Source organism: Galeopterus variegatus, unplaced genomic scaffold, assembly GCF_000696425.1.
Source record: "Galeopterus variegatus unplaced genomic scaffold, G_variegatus-3.0.2 Scaffold6161, whole genome shotgun sequence".
Lineage (NCBI taxonomy): Eukaryota > Metazoa > Chordata > Mammalia > Dermoptera > Cynocephalidae > Galeopterus > Galeopterus variegatus.
The window spans coordinates 1-24,759 of NW_007732272.1; the positions used below are offsets into that span (position 1 = coordinate 1).

General features: G+C 40.5%; 1 protein-coding gene across 2 annotated transcripts in view; it reads right to left on the bottom strand.

Annotated features, from left to right (window-relative positions):
* Positions 1–6,085: 6,085 nt before the first annotated feature.
* The window catches only part of TMEM132B (transmembrane protein 132B), a 60,516-nt gene continuing 41,842 nt past the window's right edge, over positions 6,086–24,759 (bottom strand). Inside the window, exons 2-6 of one of the 2 annotated variants that reach the window (XR_551826.1) lie at positions 22,925–23,130; positions 16,831–17,101; positions 13,738–13,929; positions 9,145–12,811; positions 6,086–7,772 (exon numbers count right to left, since the gene is read on the bottom strand). Coding sequence is in view for 1 of the 2 variants with exons in the window: in XM_008590497.1 (XP_008588719.1) it covers positions 11,666–12,811; positions 13,738–13,929; positions 16,831–17,101; positions 22,925–23,088 (1,773 nt within the window). In the remaining variant the exon portion in view is untranslated. Of the gene's footprint in view, positions 7,773–9,144; positions 12,812–13,737; positions 13,930–16,830; positions 17,102–22,924; positions 23,131–24,759 lie in introns of those variants that run through there. The other variant, XM_008590497.1, reaches the window with a different exon arrangement.

Consider the following 24,759-nt stretch of genomic DNA (forward strand, 5'->3'; position numbering starts at 1 on the left):
TGTTTTTAAAATACAACTTGAGTCGCATCTCTTTCCTGCTGGGACTCTGCTGACCCCTCCCCGCAGAAATCACAGTCTGAAGTTCTAGATCAGTATTTAGGTTCCCACACTCAGCCAGGCCCTAACACCATCTCCTGCCACTGACATTTCCAGCACATAGAACTTCACACCTTAACATGTGCTGTTTCCTCAGCTTGGAACATTATTTTGGCTTTTATCTGCCCCACAAAAGACTNACATGTGCTGTTTCCTCAGCTTGGAACATTATTTTGGCTTTTATCTGCCCCACAAAAGACTCCATACCCAATCACTATTGCCAGTGTTCTCTCTTCCTCAAAATATCAGGGAAACTGCAGTCATGGAGTTTTGCTGCATTTCACGCAATCCATGAACTTGATAACATGGTTAATGTTTTTGACCCTTTACTGTCACATCAATCAGGTTTGTGGTTATTTTGGCTTATTACTTAGCATTTTGTATGAATAGAAATATTCCTCTTGACATGAAAAACAACCTGGAGTTTTCCTACTTTGTTCTATCATTTTAACATTGAATAAAGCATATCAGTGGTATTAATATCTAGAATATCACAGACTATAGTAACATGAGGTTTTTAAAGAGTATTTAATAATCTTCCAACTACAGACTCATTATTACAAATAGTCAGATAAAATAAATAATATCCTTGGTTTCATAATTTACTGATGTCTCCTATTGATTGTGCCTTCTCTGAATACACACCTTGTCACAAGGATAAAGAAAAGTCCAGAAGGTCACTAGAACCAAGGCTCCTTCAAAGCCTCTGAAGATCCCACAAACACCCCTCCATCTAGAGGTTCCACTCCAAGGCATATCAAACACTTACAATACCAACCACATGTAAATCTGAAATGGATTTATTTGATAAAATTATTATTTTGCCTTTAAGATTATCTGGCTGTAAGCAACTCTTTATTATTTACAATTGGCTACAACTTCTCAGTGATCACTCTACACATTCAGATATTCTTAGCAAGTTAGAAATTCCAGTTCATGAACTGTTTTCAAAAGTCATGAAAATTTTATGGGCTCTGAACTTAACAATTAAGAGCTGCAGGCATCTAAATGTATCCATAGACACTTTGGGTTTGGTAGTTTCCTCTTTACATTTTAGAGTCTGGTTATGGGGTTAGGACTGCCACAGGGCCAGTGCAGGTCTTCAAATGCCAGACCTGGTTTCAGATCGGTGGAGGAAAGACAGAGTTCAGAGCGTCCCTGAGAAGAGAAAGGCTAGGACCAAACACCTCATTACTTTAACGATCTTTCAGGGAGTTATTTACTCGTGTTCTACAAATGCACTTTAAGGGTTAGCATTTCCTGATTAGGCAAGAAGAGATCCCTCCCAAGGGTAGGTCTGACCAATACAGAGCATCAACATTGAGCAATGATATGATCCCAGCCTTGGCTCTTGGTTTCCATCTTTCTGCTGCCTTTTCCTCTTTCACCTCTGATCGCCTTCTCAATGCACACAGAACTGGACACTATTCATCCAGTTAACAGACACCATAACCTGTAAAAATCCAAATATACACTCTGATTCCTGCTGAAAGGGGCACTGGGAAGCTCCTAGATCACAGAAGGTCTTGAAATTTCAGGAAATAAAGTGAGAAACATTGGGCATACGAGTTATTCCCTGCATTCTATAAGAGAAAGAATAACGTTAGGGAATGTCAACTTCAATACTGTCTGTTATTAATTTTGCAGGTTTAAAACAAGAATATCTGTATATACAATGCACAAGTTTATGTTAATCATTTTTAGGGCAAGTGTCATTAAAAAATTCAGAATACAGAAAAAATCAATTTTCAGCAGCGTTGACCCATAATGAACTGTGGCATCAAGCAGAATTTCCTTCACATGCAGTTTAGGCCAGGTTTGGGTCCAGTACACTGTGGAAACTCTCCTGTAGATGAACTTTGCTTCAAAGTGGAGTCGACTGTCTTAGAGATGCTGCATTCTTGAGTTCTGTTTCACCTTATCGTTTAAAGGAGATTCAAAGCACAGAACGTACATCTGTGGCTCAGCCACTCTCCATTCATAAAGTTATTGTCTTTGCATGAGGGGAAGGGGTTTCTGTAAACACCTCATCATGTCTAAAGGAGTGCTGATCACGCCATTAGTTGAGAAGTTGCCATAGGCCCTATAACTATTGCAGTGAATAAGGAGCGTGGATGTTAGCTGAAAGTTGCCACAATTGCCTGAGATAGCCAACCTTACACTCTCTTCTTGGGAGGGCATTTGCTTTTCTAAAGCTGAATTTTAATAGAGGGTTAAGTCAGCCATGCAGGCTCTAGTTCCAGCAACATGGCAACTGGAACCAATTGTCTATGAAGGGTGGGAGCATGGTGTGATGGGGTCCTTTCCTAGTTAAAATTTGCAGAGCAAAGAGACCCAATGCACGGAAATATGTTAGTTGTTCTGGAGTTAAATGTAACACATTCCAAGACTATGAATATGAAGTGAAGTGTTTAGTGCCTAAATGAGCTTTCCTGGGACTCAATTTTTATCAGTAGAGTTGACTTCCCCACTAATGTGGGGGGTGGGAGCGGGCAAGGATATATCTGAATAAAGATTTTTCTCTCATTAAAATTCAACTTTGTACGCTTTAAGGAAAACTGGACTTTTCTTGGTCTTCTCCAAGAATTGAGATCGCATGTCTTTGCTGCAGACATTCATGGGACACCAGTCCTCTTTCTGGAATGTCCCTTCCTAATGTAGAAAAGTTTCATGATAAGGAAGACTTGCACTCAACATGACGCTTTGCCAGAGTATTTCCCTTTGGGCACAAGAGCAAGCCTATTTCTCTTGGAATCTTGCCCTCACATTTAGATAAGCCATTCCTTTCTCTAATTCTCAAGATCTCATTCAGTAACTACCATCAAGACCCTGAAGACACAGCTGTCTCTATGCTGGACCTAAGGACTTCTTAATATCCTCCTTTGAACACGTATAAGTAAAAGAGATCATTTCCTGGAACCTACCAATCAATTGTTTTACTATAACAAGGAATCATCCAACATGTTTTATTTCTTTGTTTCCAAAATGTTTGGAAGTGCCTTTACATATATGTTAAATATACTGTGGAACATACACAACAGATCATACTGAAAACCATGGGTAATATAATGACAGAGATACATTATACAACCAAAAAAGTATATAGAAGCACAATGTTATAACAGCATGCTGTGTTTATAATATCTGCTGTTTACCAGGGAACAAGAATCCAATTTAAAAAACTAGAAAGTAAGGGATAACACCCTTTTTTGTCAAATACCAGACAAAATTTGTTCCTACTGTTTGCTGCCTTGAAACCACCCAAAAGTTCACAACAGACTGGACTGTGTGGGTTTGGGGGCTGACACCTGGGACACAAATTTAAATTTTAAGACAACAGCATGCTCTTTAGACACGTTATAGATAAGAAGTAATTGTAAAATGTATTTGCCATGGGGAGACACACATGACCTCCCTCCAAGAGGACGGATCTGCTGTACAATACTCAATATACGGATGGACTATCTTTCAATGTTTTAGAGCCACTTCTTTTTCCCTGGATTTGATCATTTATTCCTTAATTCTCCACTCTCAGCTCCTGCCTTTCATTATTTTGGTATTCACTTAAACCCACAGTGATGTGTCAGGAATGCCTGTAATATCACCTGTAATGGGGGTTGGGCAACAGGTTTCTTCTTGGAATCCACATTGAATTTTAAATAGATGCCATTCCTAGAAGTCCAAAGTAAGTCTCCCAGTGGAAGACAACTACAGAAAGGGACTCACTTGGTGATCTGTGCTAAGAGGGAGCACTCCAGTCCCTCCATCTGTCTCTCTTGGCATCTTTTGGCATGTGAACTCACAGATGTGAGACAATTCACTAAACTGAAGCAACTGAGAGGGTAGTAGGTCCAATGCACATTTACAGATGTGCCCAGTGAAAAGTGGCACCAGCCAGAATAATGAAAGAAGAATGCTGAGTACCTGGAGGGGTGTGCTTATCAATGCCAGGAGTATGCTTCTTTTCAGCTTACAGCTTTTACAAGAATGAAAATGCTTGTACTATGTGGGGGCATACACGGATAAAATGGAGATCCTAAAGTGATTATGACTGGGGGGAAGGCACACTGTCTAAGGAAGCATCTCTAAGTAAAGTAACTAAATCATATGGGCCGTATGTACACTTGCCTTTTGTATTTTTTCCTCCAGTGAGTCAGATTCCTACAAAGGAGGTAACAATAAAGCAGCAGACTTTCAGCTCCAACCTTATAAGGGAAAAATAGAAATTTTCACATGCTCTTTTGGCTAAAGGAAGTAAAGAAGGAAGCGTCAGGTCAAAAGTGATTTAAGCCATCTCAAAGAAGTAATATTTCCAAAAGGGTAGAAAAATCAGCATCACACAACCCCGAATTCCAAAGCAGCATCCATCTCTCTGTTTGTAAAGTGCTTTATTCCAATGAGCAGGGTAGGTGTATAAAAATGTCATCTGTCCTCTCAGTTTCCACAGCACCTAAAGAGACTTCAGTCATTAACATAAAATTACAATGTTTCCTCTGAACAACTGACCAAGAGCAGCAATTAAAGCCAAATAAATTTTAAAGGCATCTCATAGAACATGAAGATTGTCCACTATTGTGAGTTGATAACATTATTGCTTTCTTGGACTGGGAAGATAATTTCCCTAATGGACTTGAATTGTTATTTCCCATTTGGAAAATGATGGTGTCCTGCTTGCTTTGAACCATAGAATAGTCTAGAAACACCGTAATCCAGGCTAGAGTGCTTCTGCACATTTTTTGTATTTTTAAAAATTTCTAAAAGCAAACAACAAAAGAACCTTATAACCTACCTAAATTATGTAAAACCATAAAGAAACTAACAGGCACTACAGATTACAATACCAAAAAAATTGAAATGCTGTGTTTGCATTTTGCACACACAAAAAACATCTAAATATAAAGGGTTCATTCTTTTACAAATCTCATTTCAAACTTTCCTTTTCCTTCTCTTTATGAAACAAATTTTACTAAACTGTATACATGCACTTTGGGGAGAACCTACTGCGTTCTGTGGCTCAGTCGTTCTACATTCGAAGGAAAAAGAGGAGGGAGCTGTTAGTGGAACACAATTACTCAAAGTGCTGAGCAATCATTCTGATGGCGATGGGTCTGTACACCTGGGAGAGCATTTTGGCTCATTTGCTGCCAACATTTTAGAGGCAAGAAAACCTCAATTTCACAAAGCTAACTCCTATGTATACATCCAGTTATTTAAATGATGTCTGTAGGGCCTGGAGAAAGACCAGGCTTGGTATGGGACATTTATTATGACATGTCAAGTTATTGCCAAAGGGACATCCTTATTCATCCTGAAAGCAAGGGCTGGCATTTGCCAGATGCTAAAGATGATGTTGACAATTCAAAGAACACACACACGCCAATAGAAAGCCTGTGGGGACTTAGCCAATGCACCCACCAGTGTTCCAGCTGAAACTTAGCCTCAGCCTTATGAGACAAACCCCCAATTGTCTTGTATCTTGCTATGTCTCTAGAGCTCTGCCTGTCTGGGTCCTCAGCACCCCAAGCCCTTGACCCCATAAAAGCCCTTGCCCCAAATACATACACATAACCAAGCCATTGACAAGCCAAGACTAAAAGGGAGACAGAGGTCAAAGGCTATCAGAAACCTGCTGCATCATACAGCTCAGCACTGAGTTTTGAGACAGTTGACCCCAGACAAAGATGTGAGAAACACTAGCCCTCTTTCAGAGACAACTGGAAAAATGTTTTTCCCAGCATGCTAGAAGAAAATAGAAGTTTTTAAGAAGTAAATGTTGTTCGCAACTTTTAAGAAATGTTTTCTTTTGGTGTCCATTTATCACTGCCTCAAGGGTATTAAAATCTCTGCTGAAAAGAAAAATATACCTATAAATATAGCTAATCAAACAGATGCTGATACTAAAATTGAAATATGTGGATAAAAATAATGAAACCATTAAAGAATGTTTAAATGTTTATTTTCAGGTTAAAAATGATGAATTACCCTGTGGTTAGAATAGGCTGGAAAATGAAGTCACTTTATTTTTGAAATAGTTCCAGAAAAAAAAGAAAGGGAAAAATCCAAAAGAAATGAAGAGTAAGATCAAAATGTTCCAGCAGATTCCATTAACAATCCAAACATGAGCCACATCTTTTCCAGGCCAGAATTCTTAGTTCAGCATTTCACGATGTTTGGTCCCAATGTTTTCCCCACCATCTTTCAGATACTTTGGAGTGAGATGTTTGTACATTTAAAAGCTACAGTTTTGCATGCTTTTATTTTAAAATGTATTTATTCCAATACACCTCTCAGTGTTTCAGTATATTGCCTATATTACATACAAAAATATCTGCTACCCCTATTTTAGCATAACTTTTCCACCATTCATACTGTCCTTTCACATAATAGGTGATAGGCATTACATTGCGCATGTATAATTTTAGTGCAGAAGAGGGCTGCTGAGTGTATAAACCATCTACGGCATCATTCACAGAGACTGGAATGGAAAATTGAGACCATTTCTTATATGATGAGAGTAGGAAACACACGGTGCTGGTGACACGGAAGATGCATATGAAAGGAACACCCTCTTTGCTCCTTGCTGTTGGACTGAATAGTTCTTCTCTGATGGACAGAGCTTTTACTGTGGTCCTAACATCCCAACACTGGGAAGACCCCTCCCTAAAAGAGTGAAACAAGAATGCTGATCAAAATGCACAAAGGCAAACTTTCTAAAACTTAAAAATTAGCAAGGTACAAATTAGTCTACAGATGTGGCAATGGGACAAAAATTAATCCATTTTTCCCTGCATTGATGTTTACAAATAGAAACTTTCTGTCTAGATACTAAGGATTACTATAGTCTGGAAATTTACCCTGGCCAGTGTGCAATATAAAACATGTAGAAAGTCAAATTATTCCCTCCCTTGGAACACATGGAGTATTCTGAGGTTTGTTAGGCATTGTTCTTCTGGGGGGAACTTGCAGTGTCTTTCTTCTTGCTTTCTTTCAAATGCAATACACCTGTGTGTTTAAAGTCCAGTTCTTTGATGTAGCAGCTGCTTCTCAACCCCTGCAATCTGAGGCAGTGCATCTGAACCCTGGAGACAATGGTCCCCATCTTCAACTGTTCCAGGTCGTGTGGTCATCAGTTAGAATCTGAACCTCCCATGTGACCCTGGAGTTCACAGCCCTCTCTCGAGGCTTGCTGATGTCTCCCTCGGGAGGAGTCTGAGCATTCTGTTCTCATGGGAAAGGAAGGGACTTTACCTATGGGAGCAATAATTTGGGTATCTCAGCAATAAAAACCTGGAAAATCCAGGCAAATGCCTGGCCCCCTGGAAATTGGATTTCAAGGCTTAATAGTTTATATCTTTCTCCCCACTTTAGTTTTGTTATTATGGGGCATAGTGCCTAATAATTGTGCTGGAAAACAAGGTGATATAACCCATGGTTTATCATTTGCAGGAAATATTTAGAGCAGAAAACACTTCAGTTCTGTTATGATGAATAGTGCTCATGCAAAATATGAGAACAAGTGAGAGTCACTGTTGATTCCCACTAAATAGTTTATTTTCTGGCTCTTCAGTATTCTTACACACACACACACATACACACATGCACACACGGGTATATGTATGTGTTTATATATGTGAGAGTGTATGTTACATGGTAAAAGGAACCCTTCCCCCTTCCATGTGATTTTTATTTCNATTACATTGCGCATGTATAATTTTAGTGCAGAAGAGGGCTGCTGAGTGTATAAACCATCTATGGCATCATTCACAGAGACTGGAATGGAAAATTGAGACCATTTCTTATATGATGAGAGTAGAAAACACACGGTGCTGGTGACACGGAAGATGCATATGAAAGGAACACCCTCTTTGCTCCTTGCTGTTGGACTGAATAGTTCTTCTCTGATGGACAGAGCTTTTACTGTGGTCCTAACATCCCAACACTGGGAAGACCCCTCCCTAAAAGAGTGAAACAAGAATGCTGATCAAAATGCACAAAGGCAAACTTTCTAAAACTTAAAAATTAGCAAGGTACAAATTAGTCTACAGATGTGGCAATGGGACAAAAATTAATCCATTTTTCCCTGCATTGATGTTTACAAATAGAAACTTTCTGTCTAGATACTAAGGATTACTATAGTCTGGAAATTTACCCTGGCCAGTGTGCAATATAAAACATGTAGAAAGTCAAATTATTCCCTCCCTTGGAACACATGGAGTATTCTGAGGTTTGTTAGGCATTGTTCTTCTGGGGGGAACTTGCAGTGTCTTTCTTCTTGCTTTCTTTCAAATGCAATACACCTGTGTGTTTAAAGTCCAGTTCTTTGATGTAGCAGCTGCTTCTCAACCCCTGCAATCTGAGGCAGTGCATCTGAACCCTGGAGACAATGGTCCCCATCTTCAACTGTTCCAGGTCGTGTGGTCATCAGTTAGAATCTGAACCTCCCATGTGACCCTGGAGTTCACAGCCCTCTCTCGAGGCTTGCTGATGTCTCCCTCGGGAGGAGTCTGAAATCTGAACCTCCCATGTGACCCTGGAGTTCACAGCCCTCTCTCGAGGCTTGCTGATGTCTCCCTCGGGAGGAGTCTGAGCATTCTGTTCTCATGGGAAAGGAAGGGACTTTACCTATGGGAGCAATAATTTGGGTATCTCAGCAATAAAAACCTGGAAAATCCAGGCAAATGCCTGGCCCCCTGGAAATTGGATTTCAAGGCTTAATAGTTTATATCTTTCTCCCCACTTTAGTTTTGTTATTATGGGGCATAGTGCCTAATAATTGTGCTGGAAAACAAGGTGATATAACCCATGGTTTATCATTTGCAGGAAATATTTAGAGCAGAAAACACTTCAGTTCTGTTATGATGAATAGTGCTCATGCAAAATATGAGAACAAGTGAGAGTCACTGTTGATTCCCACTAAATAGTTTATTTTCTAGCTCTTCAGTATTCTTACACACACACACACACACACATGCACACACGGGTATATGTATGTGTTTATATATGTGAGAGTGTATGTTACATGGTAAAAGGAACCCTTCCCCCTTCCATGTGATTTTTATTTCGAACTGAGTTTTAACACAAAACAAAGGTGACTCTACAGAGGCTATATCACTCTGGGTGACTAAGTTATCCACAACAGGCACCTTCAGGACCGTGGTCAGTTCCCAGCTCTGTTGAGAAACCACTGTCACATTAGAATGCTCCCCATTCTGCCCACTGCACCCTATCAAGCACTCACTCCCATGGTAGGAAGTGCTCTGATTTGTCTGCTTGCTCCTTAATAATGCTCTCCATGACAATGCTAATTTCCTTTGCCCCCTCCCAAATTATACCCCCACACTGTCTTACTTTACCAGTGGGAGGCAGCCTGCTATATGCATGGGAGAAATTTCCCCTGCTTCAATTGAGTTTCTTCACTTTCAGAAATGAATTCCCATTATTTCTGGACTGTTGAAAATGAAAAGGGAGAGAGAATTGAAAAAGTCTCATCGAAGAAGCTGGACACATCTGGATAGCTACGTGTCGATTAGTGTGCAAACTTGTCTTCAGTCCTCCACAGTTGTTTTGGGGCTACACCCCCACCAAACCCTTGGAAAAGCCTTTGGCTAACTGAGGAGCTCTTCCTGAAAGGTGTCATCCATCTCCTTGCAAACTCCTTTTGCAGCTAATGCCTGGATCTCTTGACTTCATTCTCCAGTCAAATTAAAAGATTTTTGGAACTCCACCAGCTTCATTTCCTAAGCCCCATTTTAAACACTTACAGAACCAACTGAACACAGGCCTTGAGGGGTCAGGCCTATGTCACCTACAATTTCAGTACTGTTCACAAACACAGTGTAGTCCTGTGGGAGGTACAGGAAGAACTTAATGGCAGCCACTTTCTGGCTAGAGGAGGCTGGGTTGTCATGTTCCCATCCACAGAAATCTGCAATAAGAGAACAATTGGATGCCTCTCTTTTGAACAACTCAGTCATCAGCCATTTGGAGTCAGGGAACTGCTTCAGGTGATCTCCTGCAGGTCGTTCTTATTTTTGCCCTTTAAAATTCTATTTCTTCAAGACACAAGTGGATCATTAAAACTCATAATGAGGCATACTAGTCCATTGTCTGCTTTTCCAACAATATTGTCTTAATAAATAAAAATGTTGTCACATTTTCCTAATCTGAAATTTTTGCTTTGCTTGAGACAATTCATGATGTTCTTTAAATAATATTTTATTTTAAAAATATGCAGGAATTTCTTTTTTGTCTTGCCACTTTGATTTTTCAATAGCTGTTGTTTTCTCATAATAGCTGCTTCTTGAGAACAGTTTGGAACAGTCATTTATTTTTATGAATTTTGGGGGAAAACCAATTGCTTTTTCCACCAATGCACACCCTGTAAAGGTTTTATCTCTGCCAGAGTCATAATTGAGAATTTATTTTTTGGTCATTGTCTGGATGAATTCCTATGTATTGCTAACTTGAAACATCATTCTACTTACCTTTTTAAGTTTGTATTCTGGTAAAATGGAAAGTTTAACCTGCAGCTATTTTCTAGGCATAGCCCCTCTATGTTGATCAATTCTACTTTTAGATTTCAGTTTGAATAATAAATTGCATTGATCACAAATCACTTGTATAAATACAGCTATGCTGGGGTCTTTTTGCCCTCAGAAATGCACTCCAGGAGTTCCCCATGAATTTTCAACAAGCAGAGGATAAAAACAAATGTTCGTGACTCATAACTTTGCTCCAAACTTTTGAAGCATCATGTAGAAAACTGTATAGAGATGGTCCTCCCTCACAGTTTATTAACATTTTAAGTAAAACCCCTTGTCCCAGTTTTATACAAGAAAGTTCAGCAATGAAAGGAGGGGGGAAATAGTGAGAACAAGATGCTTAAATGCTGTCCCTAAACAATGAAGGGTGTAAAACTGGAAAAACCTGACATCCCACATGGAGACCCAGGAGACAACATGGCAAGGCAAACCCCAAGGAACGAAACTCATATGTAAATCAAACAGGCCTCAAAGAAAAGACTGAAATTTCTTCTTTTTGTGTCTCAGAAAGAATTCCAGAGGTCAAAGGAACAGGTGCAGGTGCAAATGTATATAAAAATAATGAGCAGCGCTCGTAACAAGTAAGGAGAGCTACATTCAGTTAACTTTCATGTATGTCTAAACTCAGGCCGAGGGCAATAAGAGTCCACTGTGCTTTAAAAGGTCTAGGAATACAAAAATCACACCCAAATCTTTTCTAATTCCACATGGCCATTTGTCATGAGATGACTAACAATGTCTGTGGGGTCAGGTCTATTGTATTCTCACTGAGCTAGTACCAGGCAGCAGATAAAACTGTCGCCTTAGAGTTTCTCCAGTCCCTACATGTGGCTGTTTTAGAAGCATTTCGTGGCTTAACACACAGCTGCCCTAGCTCTCCTAACCTCTGGTACCTGCTTAGGAAGGGATCCCACCAGACCTCCACAAAATAAACTTTGTTAGATCATCCCCTATTGCTGATCAAACTCACTGCTCCACCATTCAAAAAACAGAAGGCATAAAGGTGAGTACAAACATAAGAAAGGAGTTTACATCTGGTCTTGCAGTCTTTCCATATAGTCTCTAAAGTCCTGCGAGTCCCCCAGCCCCATATCTTGGCAGACCCACTTGATGTTGTCATCACTGTCAAACAGGATGGAGTTGGTGTAGGGGCCGCCGTCCTCTGGGAGGATGGTGGTGTAGGAAGTAAACTTGACTCGCTTCCTCTTTGGGCCCGAAGGATTGATAGGTTCATTTTTAATTTCTTTCTCATAGACATAGTCAGAAGGCCTGAGCAGTTGACTATGGAAAGTCTTCTGGGAGCTGCCATTCAGAAGGAAGTTCCTCTCCTCAAACTGCAGCCCCCTGTCTATCATGGTGGTGCACTCCTCCGACGGGAGTGTGATGTCAACGGGGTTCTCCAGAAGTTCCACTTCATTCCCCAGCCTGACCCAGTCATGGGAATGGGGGATGTTGCCTTGCTCACTCACAGCAAACCTTTTGTGTCTATATTTCCAAGCAAATGCCACACAGTTGATTAAGAAGACCAGAATGGCCAGGCAGAAGACACAGAGCAGGGCATACATGCCAATCTCCAAGTCTGTTAACCCCCTTGAGGTCACTGTAAGATCACCAGGATTATTGGGTTCTGGTAACTTCCCTTGAGTGGGGAAGCTTGTGAAAGTATCTGGACCACCACTCCTAAGTAACTTCTTATCCCTCCCTTCCATAGGAGACTGTGGGGTTGTGCTTTTGTTGGTACTTTCCTCTTGGCCAACTGATGCGCCATGTTGGAACCGTTCCTGAACTGCTCTCTCCTGGTTTCCTTCACGCTCAATGGAATTACTGAGGTGGTCTTTATATTCCCGATTTATCCCCTCAATATCATTGGTGCCTCCTTGGTGCTCAATACCTGGTTCAAATTTGACCTTGATATTTCCTTTACCCACAGCAAGAACACTCTTCCTCTTGGTCTTCTGACAAGGTTCACTAATCATCATTTCTAACTTAATCAAGGGTCCTTGCCCTTCACCTTCTGCAATCACAACCGGCCATCTGGACTCAAGGTTTGGCTGGATAGACACCACCATTTCGTCCAACGATGAGGCAGTAATTGAAAAATCCTTGGTATCGTAAATGTCTAGAGGTGTCACTGAACCATCACTGAACAAAATCCAAGAACTGACTATTGCTTCCTAAGGAAAATGAAACCAAAGCATTATGTTATAATCAGGTTCCTTCAAATTTGCAAACATAAATATGATTTCCTATATAAATTCTTTAAATATACACAGAGAAATACACTATGTTTTGTAATCTTGAACAGTTCTTGTCATGCCTTGACCTGACACAAATAGTGTGCTGTAGCCCCACTGGTTTGAAGAACAAATAATATACTTTAATGAATGCATTGAAATTTTTAATAATTTATTGCATGCATACAACAGAATTTGACTTTGACCTTTCTAAAAACATTTTGAAAGATCAGGCAATTTATCTGAATCAATTTCAGGTGCAACTAATCAGGCTACTGCTCAAGATAATACCACTTAGAACATTCATTATTAGGAAGCCAGTGCTAATGAAGCACAACACGCACTGGCTGGGAGTACTTCGTAAAAGATGCAGTATGAGGCTGGCTTATTTGAAAGGCACAGTGCCCCTGGCATCTTTATAAACAATTTGTAAAAGTTTAAAGATAGAGGAGAGTTTTAAAGTTGACGATAATTGCAATAAACAGTAGAAATTTGGTGCCTGTTAGCCATGCTTGTTCAAGTAGCTGAAATGGAATTTCCAAGTTTCAAAAACCACCTGCTTTGGCAAAAGTGAGAACATGAATCCTCCGGTCATGCTCTAGCAGCACCTGTGTCTAGCACAGATAAGCCCTCTGAAAAGGCATGTGGACACGTGTTCAGTGTGTAAAAGCAAATAGAAGGAAAAATGTATCCAAGCCTCTGAGTATTTTCCGAGAGAGAGAATAGCCTAGATAAGAAGCAGAAGGAGCTTCAAGAATCACCAGTCCTAGCTACGAGTGCTCTACTGATCTTTTGGGTAGGAGGTGATAACCAAGAGAGAAGTTGCCTCGATTGACCAGGGACACCAGTGCCTCTGGAAATCTTACCTGTTGTGGGGCTTGAAGAACATCCTGGGCAGCTGCTGTTGAGACAATGGCCCTTTTGTCTGCTCTGTGAGGCTGCAGGGAAAGAGATAAGCCAGCCACAAGCTGCACACCCAGTTCTGCAATGGTGACTCGGTCATCCAGGACAATCACTGTCTTCTCAGCCAGGATGGAGTCAGAGAGAGGCGAGAGGACCTTCAAGATAAGCGAGAAAGCTCATTTCTCTGCTCTTCATAACCATTTAAACTCTTTAATTGGTGTTTTCACCAAAGTGTTCTCCTAGCTCTCTGATAAATGAATGTACTGAGGGAAACTCTGTAAATAAGTGTTATGATATTGTTCAATTACTCTCGCTAGTTGAAGGAGTTAAGATCATCTTGGCCCATTTTCATTCTTTTAATTCATACAATGATAATAGCAGTATATTTTCTGGGATGAAAATATAGGTGAAATTATATAACTTAATTTAGGTGGCAACTAAAAATTGCACACCTAGGGCTGACCAGTTAGCTCACTTGGGAGAGCATGGTATTTACAACACCAATATAAAGGGTTCAGATCTCTGTACTGGCTGGATGCAAAATATATATATATATCCACCTTGGTACTAGGCACTCCAAGAGTAACATTTTCCTAACAACTAATATTTATGCTTTGAAACTGGCAGAATTATGTTAAAATTCTTTAAGTAATTGGTGCTTAGCCATCTTCTGCTCATGTCCCTTCTGGTAGGTAGGTGGATGTTTACTACAGGACAATAATTATAATTTTGTGAGTTGCTGTGTCATCACTGGATAAACCAGTTAAGTGAAGTTGGAAAGGGAATCTTAATGCCCTAAGAAGCATCTACCTACTGGGCAACCAGGGGTGACTAAGACCTGGAGAGGAATATGCAGTAGGCAGAATTTTAGAACAGTCCCCCAAAGATGTCCTGCCCTGATCCCAGGTACTTGTGAACATGATGAGAAAGAACTCCTGATCATGTTATAGTACATGGGACAGTTGGCCTTAAAACAGGGAGGTTTTCTTGAATGATATATGTAGACTAGATGTAGTCACATCGGCCCTTAAAGCAGGTAGTTTTCCCTGGATGGTGGCAGAAGGAAAAGTCAGAGAGATTCAAGGTGTGAGAAACACTTGATCCAGCCTCTACTGAAGATGAAGTAACCACATGAGAAGGGATGCAGGTGGCTTCTTGCAGCAGAGAGTGGCAGTCAACAAGGAAACGGGGACCCCAGCCTTACACACAGAAATAACTAATTTCTTCCAACAACCTGAATGAGCTTGGAAGCCAATCTTCCCCCAAATTCCTGGATAAGAGCCCAGCCGAGCCTACACCTTGATTTCAGCCTGCAGTACCCTGCACATAGAACACAGACTAGGGGCCGGCCCGGTGACGCACTGGATAAGTGCGCCGCTTGGGAAGCGCGGCGGCGCTCCCGCCGAGGGTTCGGATCCCACATACAGACCAGTTCCTGCTCACTGGCTGAGCGAGGCGCGGGAGCAACACCGAGGGTTTATTCAAAAGATTCAAAAGAATATTAAAATTTTGCAAATATTTTCTCCCACTCTGTTGGTTGTCTTTTAACTCTGTTGATGGTTTCTTTTGCTGTGCAGAAGCTTTTTAGTTTGATATAATCCCATTTGTTTATTTTTCCTTTAGTTGCCTGTGCTTTTTGGGTCCTATTCATGAAGTCTGTACACACTCCTACTTCCTGGAGTGTTTCCCCTATGTTTTCTTTAAAGAGTTTTATTACTTCAAGATGTATACTTAATTCTTTAATCCATTTCGAGTTGATTTTGGTATATGGTAAAAGGTACAGGTCTAGTTTCATTCTCCTACATATGAGTATCCAGTTTTCCCAGCACCACTTGTTGAAAAGGCAGTCCCTTTCCCAGTATATAGATTTGCTGTCTTTGTCAGTGATCAGGTGGCTGTAGGCATATGGACTGGCTTCTGGGATCTCTGTTCTATTCCATTGATTCATGTGTCTATTTTTATGCCAGTACCATGCTGTTTTGGTTATTATAGCTTTGTAATATAGTTTAAAGTCAGGTAGTGTTATGCCTCCAGCTTTATTTCTTTTTTTTGCTCAGGATTGCTTTGGCTATATGTGGTCTTTTGTTGTTCCATATAAATGTCTGGATAGCTTTTTCCATCTCAAGAAGACAGAATAACCACAAAAATTCCTTGAACTATATAAGTCAAGTGAACAGATATGATGTGGTGGGGGAGGGAAGGGAGTGGGAAGGAATGGGTAAAGGGGCATGAAAATAAACTACAATGTATATTGAGAAATAAAATAAAAAAATTTTTTAAATCAATTTTATTTTGAAGAAAAAAAGAAATACGAGTGAATAAGTTAGTGTTGTTTTAAGATGCTAAATTTGTGGTAATTTTTTACACAGAAGGAAAAAATATAGATTATAACATGTTTAATCCAGTTTTATCCAAAATTAACTTTGGCAATACCTAAAATATGACTTAATCAACTATGAGCAGTACATTTTAAAATGGTATAAAGAAAATATGTTGCACCATTTCTGCATAATTATCCTGCCAAAACTGGCTAGAAAATAGTTTTACTATTTTTTTATTTTTATTTATCATACTATTACCATGATAAAATAGAGACCATTTAACTATAGATTTTATTATCTTTAGTGCAGATATGTTTTCTAAAATTTTGTCTATTGTTTAGGTATAATATAGCTAATTTGTTAAACTTCAAGGTTAAGAGGAGAAATCTAGCTTTTAGAGGTTCTGCCACCTTCTATCAGTGATATACAAAAAGCATATCACACTTGGAAGATTGCTTACATTATGTGTTCCATTTAGCTTTCTCTGGTGAAAGAGATTAGATATTTTTCTCAACTCTCTCAAATGTAAAAATTAATCTGAGTTTAGGTTATTAAAATTGATGAATACTCTATTACTTCTCATGATACTCTTACATACACACACAGACTCAATACATGCATGTGCACACACACACACACACACACACACACACACCCCTGCACCACAGCATCTACCCAGACACTCATCGATGCAGGCTGGTGTTAGGGGAAGGGCTAGGAGAGGACCGCCTCTACCTGCACTGTGGTGATTCCCGGCTCCTGACCAGCAAGGGTCCTGCCATCCTGTAACTGAGCGATTTTCGGCTCCTCCACCTTCATGAACTCGGTCACAAGGTCAGTGATGTCAAACTGCCAGTCGGGGCCCAGCATGTAGGTCATTTGACCTGCATCAGGCGACTCAGCCACAAACTGGGTGAGGACGCGCACCGCGGCATGCTGGTACTGCAGGGAGCACCCTCGTCCCTTCTTCTCCTCGTCTTCCTCATCGTCACTCTCCCGGGTAGGCCTGGAGCACAAACAAAGAAAATCAGAGTAAACACCCTCGTTGTTAAGAAGTTTTATTTGCCCTTGTTTGTCAGATTCCGTGTGACTGTGCAGGATGAAACTAAATGCTGTTCCTCCTACCAGATGTGCTCATGCATCTGCTCATTCACTCCATAAGCACTTTCTGGCGATCGCTGTGTGCTGCACGGGCTGCTTCATACGTGGAACACGGACAGCAAGTAAAGCTCCTGCCTTCACTCGGCCCAAGGCTGCAGGAGACTCAGGTCCAGGACAGGCAGACGTGGCATCTCTGTCCTCTGTGTTCTGAAAACTTATCATTTTAAAACTATCCCCCATGTGGGAATGAAGCAGACTTCATGTCTGTTGGGGGAAAGTGAGATGCTCACCCTGGAAATGAAAATAAGAGAGGCTGCGTTTCCTTCCTCACAGGTGTGCGTGAGGATCGAGTAGGTCAAGGTGCGGAGACACTTTAGGAATGGTCCTTCAGGAACCGCAAAGACTAATCACGAACCAACGGCTTGGGGCAGTTCAAAAACCCAGCCTCCTCTTTGCTGAGGCTCTTTCCCATCTCTACAGAAGCAGTTTTCTCTGAGCTCATGGCCCTGAAGGTTGCCAGAGTACACCTCTCCCACCACCACCCCACCCTAATCTAAAATAGTTGCCGCTTCCATTACCACTAACATATCTGAAATGCGTCTCTCCAGTCCCATCCTGGCCTTTCCCTTCCTTCCTTAGGGCTCTGGCCCTTTCTTTCATCCTGGAACATCATCTCCTCTGACCTCCTCCTGTCACACAATCCACCCCCAAAAAGGTTCTCTGGTTCTGCAATTCCAGAACCTTCCCCTCAAGAAGAACCTGTCTTGTGTCCTTTTATGAGAGCACTATGGTGACTGCTGACTAGTCTGTGACCATCAGTGGATGAGGACTTGAGCCAGGGAAGAAAGGGGCAGCAACTCATGTGTATTGAGTTAGACCTACTGTGTGTCCTGTTCCATGTGCTCTATGTAACATGGCAGCTTACATAGCTCGATCATGTAGCACACCCCAACCACACATATGTGACTTATTTAGTCTCCACAGAGAGAGGTTGAATTATTACCCTGATCTTACCAATGAGGAAGCCAAAGCCAAGGCCACCCCACTGGTCATCTGCAGAGGCGGGTCCAAGCCCAGGCCAGCTGCCCCCTTTGTATGTGTCCTCTCCCTTTTTATAGCCAACTCCTCTGACCTTATCAACAACCATAAAACAGTTTCCTATTTTGGCATGAAGAAACCACAGCTGGAGCAGTTAATATGTGGCCCAGACAACTGCTAATTAGCAGAGTTGGATCCGGTTCCATTTGACTTCTGAAACCCACCTTCTTTACAATATGCCAGTCTCCCTTCCTGAAAAGTCTGAGAACCATTTACAAAGTTATAGGGGAAATTTTCACCAGCACAGTAACACAGCAGTTTGGGTTTCCCAAAGCAAGGGTGAATATTTCTGTGGGTAAGAGAGATGATTTTAGGTGGCAAAGGAGCATAGCATTCAAAATCATTGAATGACATACTGAAAAATTATTCCTATTTTATTTTTCAATCCTTCTGAATACATCACAGGGAATGTCTCAGTTCAGAGCTAGGATGTCTTTAATGTTTCTCTGATACTTGGTAGTTTCCATTAATTAATAAAGAAAAACTCACACAGGCAGACAACAGTATTTACTCAGAATTTAATGATATTGTTTCATTTTATTTGTAATAATTTTAGGTTAAATTTATTTCATGATAAATAATACTAGTTGTCCACCCATGCTAGCGACATAACATTTCCCTTAAATAAATGAATAAAATTGAAAGAAGAACCCTATTAATTGTATTATATGTTTCATTAAAAAGTGGCGGTATCGTAAAAGTGGTTGGTGAACATTTAAAATTTTAGAAATGTTGTATTAGTAAATCAAAAGAATTCTGTTATTTTAAGACAGATTGTATCCTACTTATTTTTTAAAACTTTTAATTTTGAAATAATTAGAAATTCACTGACTCTTAAAAAGAAATGTAAAGAATGTCCATATACTGTTTATCCAGCACCCCAAAGTTAACATTTTCATAACTATAGGACAATATCAAAACCAGGAAATTGGCATTGATACACACAGAGCTTATTCAGATTTAGCCAGTTTTTATAAGCACTTGTTTGCATGTGTGTGTATGCAACTTAACATAAATGCATAACTTACTATGGCCTAACGATATCAAAGTTTTACCACTTTGAGTGTAGATACCTTAGTTCCATGTAAGTCCCTTTACCCTCCCCACTTTTAAGAATATAATTGTTTTATTTCATCTACATACTTTAAGTACCACATCAGAAGATCTCATGATTTTCGCTTCAACCACCAAATAGGATTTAAGAAATTCATGAAGAGAAGAGTCTGTCCTGTTTAACACTATTTTTACCCATCCTGTCATTCTTCTGACCTTTCTGAAGTTCCCAATGTTTTTCTGTTACCATTTTCTCTTTGTTTAGAGAAGTCCCATTAGCCATTCTTTAAGGGTAGGTCTCCTGGAAGCAAATTCTCTACCGTTATCTTTATTTAACAATGTCTTTATTTCCCCTTCCTTCCTCAAGGATACTCCTGTCAAATGTAGAATTTGAGGCTGACAGTTTTTTTCATTCAGTACTTGAACAATGTCCTGCCAAGTCCTTGGGGCCTCCATGGTTTCAGGTGTGAAATTCATTGTCATTCAAATTTGTGTAATTTCTTTCTGGATGATTTTAAGAGTTTTCCTTTGTCTTTCAGAAGTTTAACTACTATATGTCTTGGCATGAATTTCTTTGGGTTTATAATTTTTTTTGCCTCCCTCAGATTTTTGAATCTGTAAGTTTATGTCTTTTGCCACATTTGAGCAGTTTTCAGCCTTACTCCTTCAAATACTGTTTTAGCCCTGCACTCTTTCCCCTCTCCTCAGATTCTAATGATAGGAATTTTAGTTCTTTTGTTTTTGTTCCACGAGTTCCTGATGCTCTATTCACTTTTTGCCAGTCTGTTATCTCTTTTATCCAGATTGCATAAATTCTATCATCTGCCCTCAAGTTCACTGATTTTATCCTCTGTCATCCCCACTGTACTAGTGAGCCTATTCATTGAGGTTTTTTCCCCAGGTACAATATTTTTCAGTTCTGTAATTTATATCTGGTGCTTTTTTGTAAATTATGTTTCTTCACTGAGATTTTCTACTTTTTCATTGGTTTCAACAGTATTTTTAATTCCTTATTAAAAGCTTTTTTGAAAATTTTCTTTGTATGGCTGCTTTAAAATCTTTATCAGGTAATCCTAACACCTGATTTATGTGGGCATTGGCATCAGTTGATTGTCTATTCTTATTTAAGTTATGGATTACCCAATTTTGGTATGACAAATGATTTTCCATTGCATTCTGGACATTTTAGATATTATGATAAAAAAAATCTGGATCCCACTAAAATCTATTTTAGTCAAATTTGTCTTCTTTTAGTACATAGGTCCTGGCCCACTTTTGTGTAGTTTGGTTCTAATGACAATTTGGTTTTAGAGCGCTTTCATGACATTCTGTTTTGTTTTGTTCCCCTGGCACCGTACGGGCTCCCCCTCCATCCCTGCTGGTTTGCCTATAGGAGCACAGCACCCTTCCCTGGGCTAAGGAGAGTGTGGGAGGTACCAGACATGCAGGGCAGCATCATTTCCCTAGGCCTGCCCTTCACATTTCAGCAAAGGGTTTCAGAGTCCCGTCCTTAGCTTTAGAGCATACTTTTCTGACAGTGAATTCCTAATTTTTCCATCATTTGCCTCTGGGGATGCTGAGAATTTTAACATCATCAGGTCCTTGTTCCTTTTTGTTTAACAGTCCTTCCCTCCATTTATTTCTCCTCTTGCATTTTACTATAAGCAGCAAGAAGAATCCAAGTTGCACGTTCAACACTTTGCCTGGAAATCTCCTTAACTGAATATCCAACCTCACCTGCTTGCCACATAACTGCAGGACACAAATTTTACTAAGCATTCTGTCTTGCCTATCAAGGATCCATGTTCCTCACTTCCCTCTAAACCCTCACTGGCAGCATTTTTAAAGTTCAAATTTCTACTAACCATTTGTTCACAATGATTTAAGCTTTCTGTAGATGATTTGGGATTTCTCTACAATGCTCCTCACGTATTATATGCAGTGTCAGCAGTGTCTTTAATATCCACATTTCTACTAAGTCTGTTCAAGGTGACCTAGGCTTTTTCCATTATATTTCTCAAAATATTTCCAGCCTCCACCCACCACCTGATTTGCAGTGTCTTTAACATCCACATTTCTACTAAGTCTGTTCAAGATGACCTAGGCTTTTTCCATTATATTTCTCAAAATATTTCCAGCCTCCACCCACCACCTGATTCCAAAAGCATGCTCACATTTGAGGTATATGCTGTGGCTGTGCTCCACCACTAGGTAACAATATCTTTATTAGTTTTCTATTGCTGCATAGCAAATTACCACAACCTTCATGGTTTAAAACAACATCCGTTTATTAGCTCACAATTCTGTGGGTCGGTAGTCCAGGCAGGCTTAACTGAGTTCTCTGCATAGGGATTCCCAAGGCCAAAATCAAGGTATTAGCCAGCCTGGGCTCTTATCTGGAGGATTTAGGGAACAATCTGCTTTTAAGATCAGTCAGGTTGGCAGAATTAAGCTCCTACGATTATAGGACTGAGGCCCTATTTCCCAGATGGCTGTCATCCAGAGGCTGCTCTCAGCTCCTAAAGACTGCCCTCATTCCTTGGCACATGGCTCAATCCATCTTCAAAGCCAGTAACATCCCATAAAGTTGTTCTCACCCCCAAATCTCTCCAGCTTCCCCCGTTCTTCTACCACCTAGAGGGAACTCTGCTTTCAAAGGGCTCATCCATGGGCCCCACCTACCTGGATAATGGCTACATCTTAAGGCTGACTGATTTGGGATTGTAGTTACATCTATAAAATCCCCTTTCAGCACTACTAGTGTTTGACTGGATAAGCAGGAGATGGGAATCTCGGAGTGGGGGAGGAGTCATTTCTAGAAACCTGTCTACTACTATGGTATCCATCATTTCACTGAATTCTTGGAACAACTCTTCAGTAATATTATTATCCCCAATTTATAGATGAGGAAATTGAGGAATAGATAGGTTAAGTCACATGCTCAAGGTCACACAGCTACAAGTGGTAAAGCCAGGGTTAAAACACAGACTGCCTTATTCCAGAACCCACAGTCCTAACCACTGTACTGTGCTCCATGGATGATGGCTGACATCTACAAGCAGGGGAACTGAGAATGAATAACATAAGAATAAACAATGGTGAAGTGGAGAATGGAAAATAGCTGTATCCTAAATGCCAGGTTATTCCAGAACCCACAGTCCTAACCACTGTACTGTGCTCCATGGATGATGGCTGACATCTACAAGCAGGGGAACTGAGAATGAGTAACATAAGAATAAACAATGGTGAAGTGGAGAATGGAAAATAGCTGTATCCTAAATGCCAGGTCTTGTGGTAGGTGCTTTTTATGCATTGCATCATTTTACTGAATTCTAGCAACTACTCCATGAAGTAGTTACTATTATTGTTATTACTATTATTACCCTCTTTATAATTTCCTCATGGCAAAGCACTAGTAAGTACTCAAGTAAGATCCATCTGAACCCTACACACAGCCCACTGTTACCTGCTATGGGTGTTGCTTCCCCAGGACCTGGGTCCCTCAGGGCCAATTTGCATCCTACAAAGATCTGGGCCAAGGAGGATCAGGCCCATAGTCCTCTCTATGGCCCCTCACCTTCTGTTGGAGGCCACTGGGATCCTCCAGCCCTTGATCTGACTCAGCTCCGTGTCCGAGATCTCAATCTGCAGGGGTAGTCGGGGTGCCCACACGGTGACCTCAAACTGGGAGGTGAAGTGCTGGTGGGTGAAGTTCACAATCGTGTCCACCTTGCTCTTCATTTCCTTCCCATTCACAAAAATGGAATCACAGTTGTTGGAAACCTTTGGAGAGAAGGTAGAACCTTGAGATACATCAGCAAGAAAAGCACAAGCAAAAACTGACAACAGTAAAAGTTCATGAACTGCAAGAGCGCTGATTCAGTAGACACCAAGACAACCAGGAGAACATGATTTATACCAAAGATAATTCGTAGACACTAATTAGTGACAAATACTGGTAAAAAAGACTCCAGGATAACCATTTTGTATTACAAAATACTGACAAGTAAAACCATAAACATAATTTAATGGAATTACATAACCTCCATTGCCTTTTGTGTTTGTGTTTTCTTTATCTTATCTTTTTTTTTTTATGAACTCAAACTACCACTAATCAAATCCCAGGTGCATCATTTTTTACTCTTCACCATATTTAAAGATACATAAAAGGTTTTCATGTTACTGAAAAACCACCTTTTTCAAGCCATAAAGCGGATTATCTAAAAAATCAAGAGAGCTTTGCACTCAATTAAAATACTGGTAGGCAAAATACTCATGAAATGCATTAGAAACATGGATGTAACTATTTTTCCCCATTAGCCTATAATTTTGCAGAATAAACATAAGGATGTAGCATTTTGTTATGGTCTTTTGAATCAGCACTTGGGGGTACCCTCTCTAATGAGCTAGCGTTAGCAGGTTAATATTAGACAATTTAAGCACCCATTTCACTTTACATCTTCAGGATAAGCACATAAAATGTTGCTGACTTTCTCTCCCAGACCATCAGGAAAATGTATTCATATGTCTAGGTAGGGAGGGGAAGTAGGCAACAAAACCAATTCTGATGCAGAACACACAATATCATAAGTGGTGTGTGACGTTCCCATTCATACTGCCTGGGTACAGCATCCCCACCTCAACCAGTAGCAACACCATGCCTCCAAATTTGCAAGACACGGACATGGACTTATTCTTGACACTTCTCTTCCTCACCTGAATTTGTGCCTACAGCTCAGGCCTCCCTTCTGAGCCACAGGGACATCTGCCCAACCGCCTGCTTGATATAGTCAGGTGAATGGCTCAAGAACAAGGTCAAAAGTGCCAACTTCCAAACTCAAAGAGCAAGCCTCCAAGTTGTTTGAGACAAATGATCACCTCCCCCCACTGGCCTCAAAATGGCAGATATGAATGTGTGCCCATGAAAAAAAAATGAGCCTTTCACCACCCAACAGCTCTGTTTTTGACTCAGTAGTTCACTGTAGCTTGAAGTCAAAAGCCAAGAGGAAAATAACTAATGGGACCATTGAAACTTGCCCTGCATCCCTAGTCACAGAGATGGATCCCTGTCACTTCCACTTCAAAATGTCAATAATGTCTTTAGGAATCTTTAAGTATAAATAGCCCAGGGCACTAATTGGAACTGCAGAAATCACAGCAACTTTGACTCGGTAACTCTGATCCACAAAGCAATGAACAGGGACTGCTGAAGAGTAACTCTGAGTCTGTTTAAATTCTTTTTTGGAGCCCCTTTCCTATCTGTCAGAACTTAGCAGTCCCGAGTCCTTTTCCGGTAACTCTGATCCACAAAGCAATGAACAGGGACTGCTGAAGAGTAACTCTGAGTCTGGTTAAATTCTTTTTTGGAGCCCCTTTCCTATCTGTCAGAACTTAGCAGTCCCGAGTCCTTTT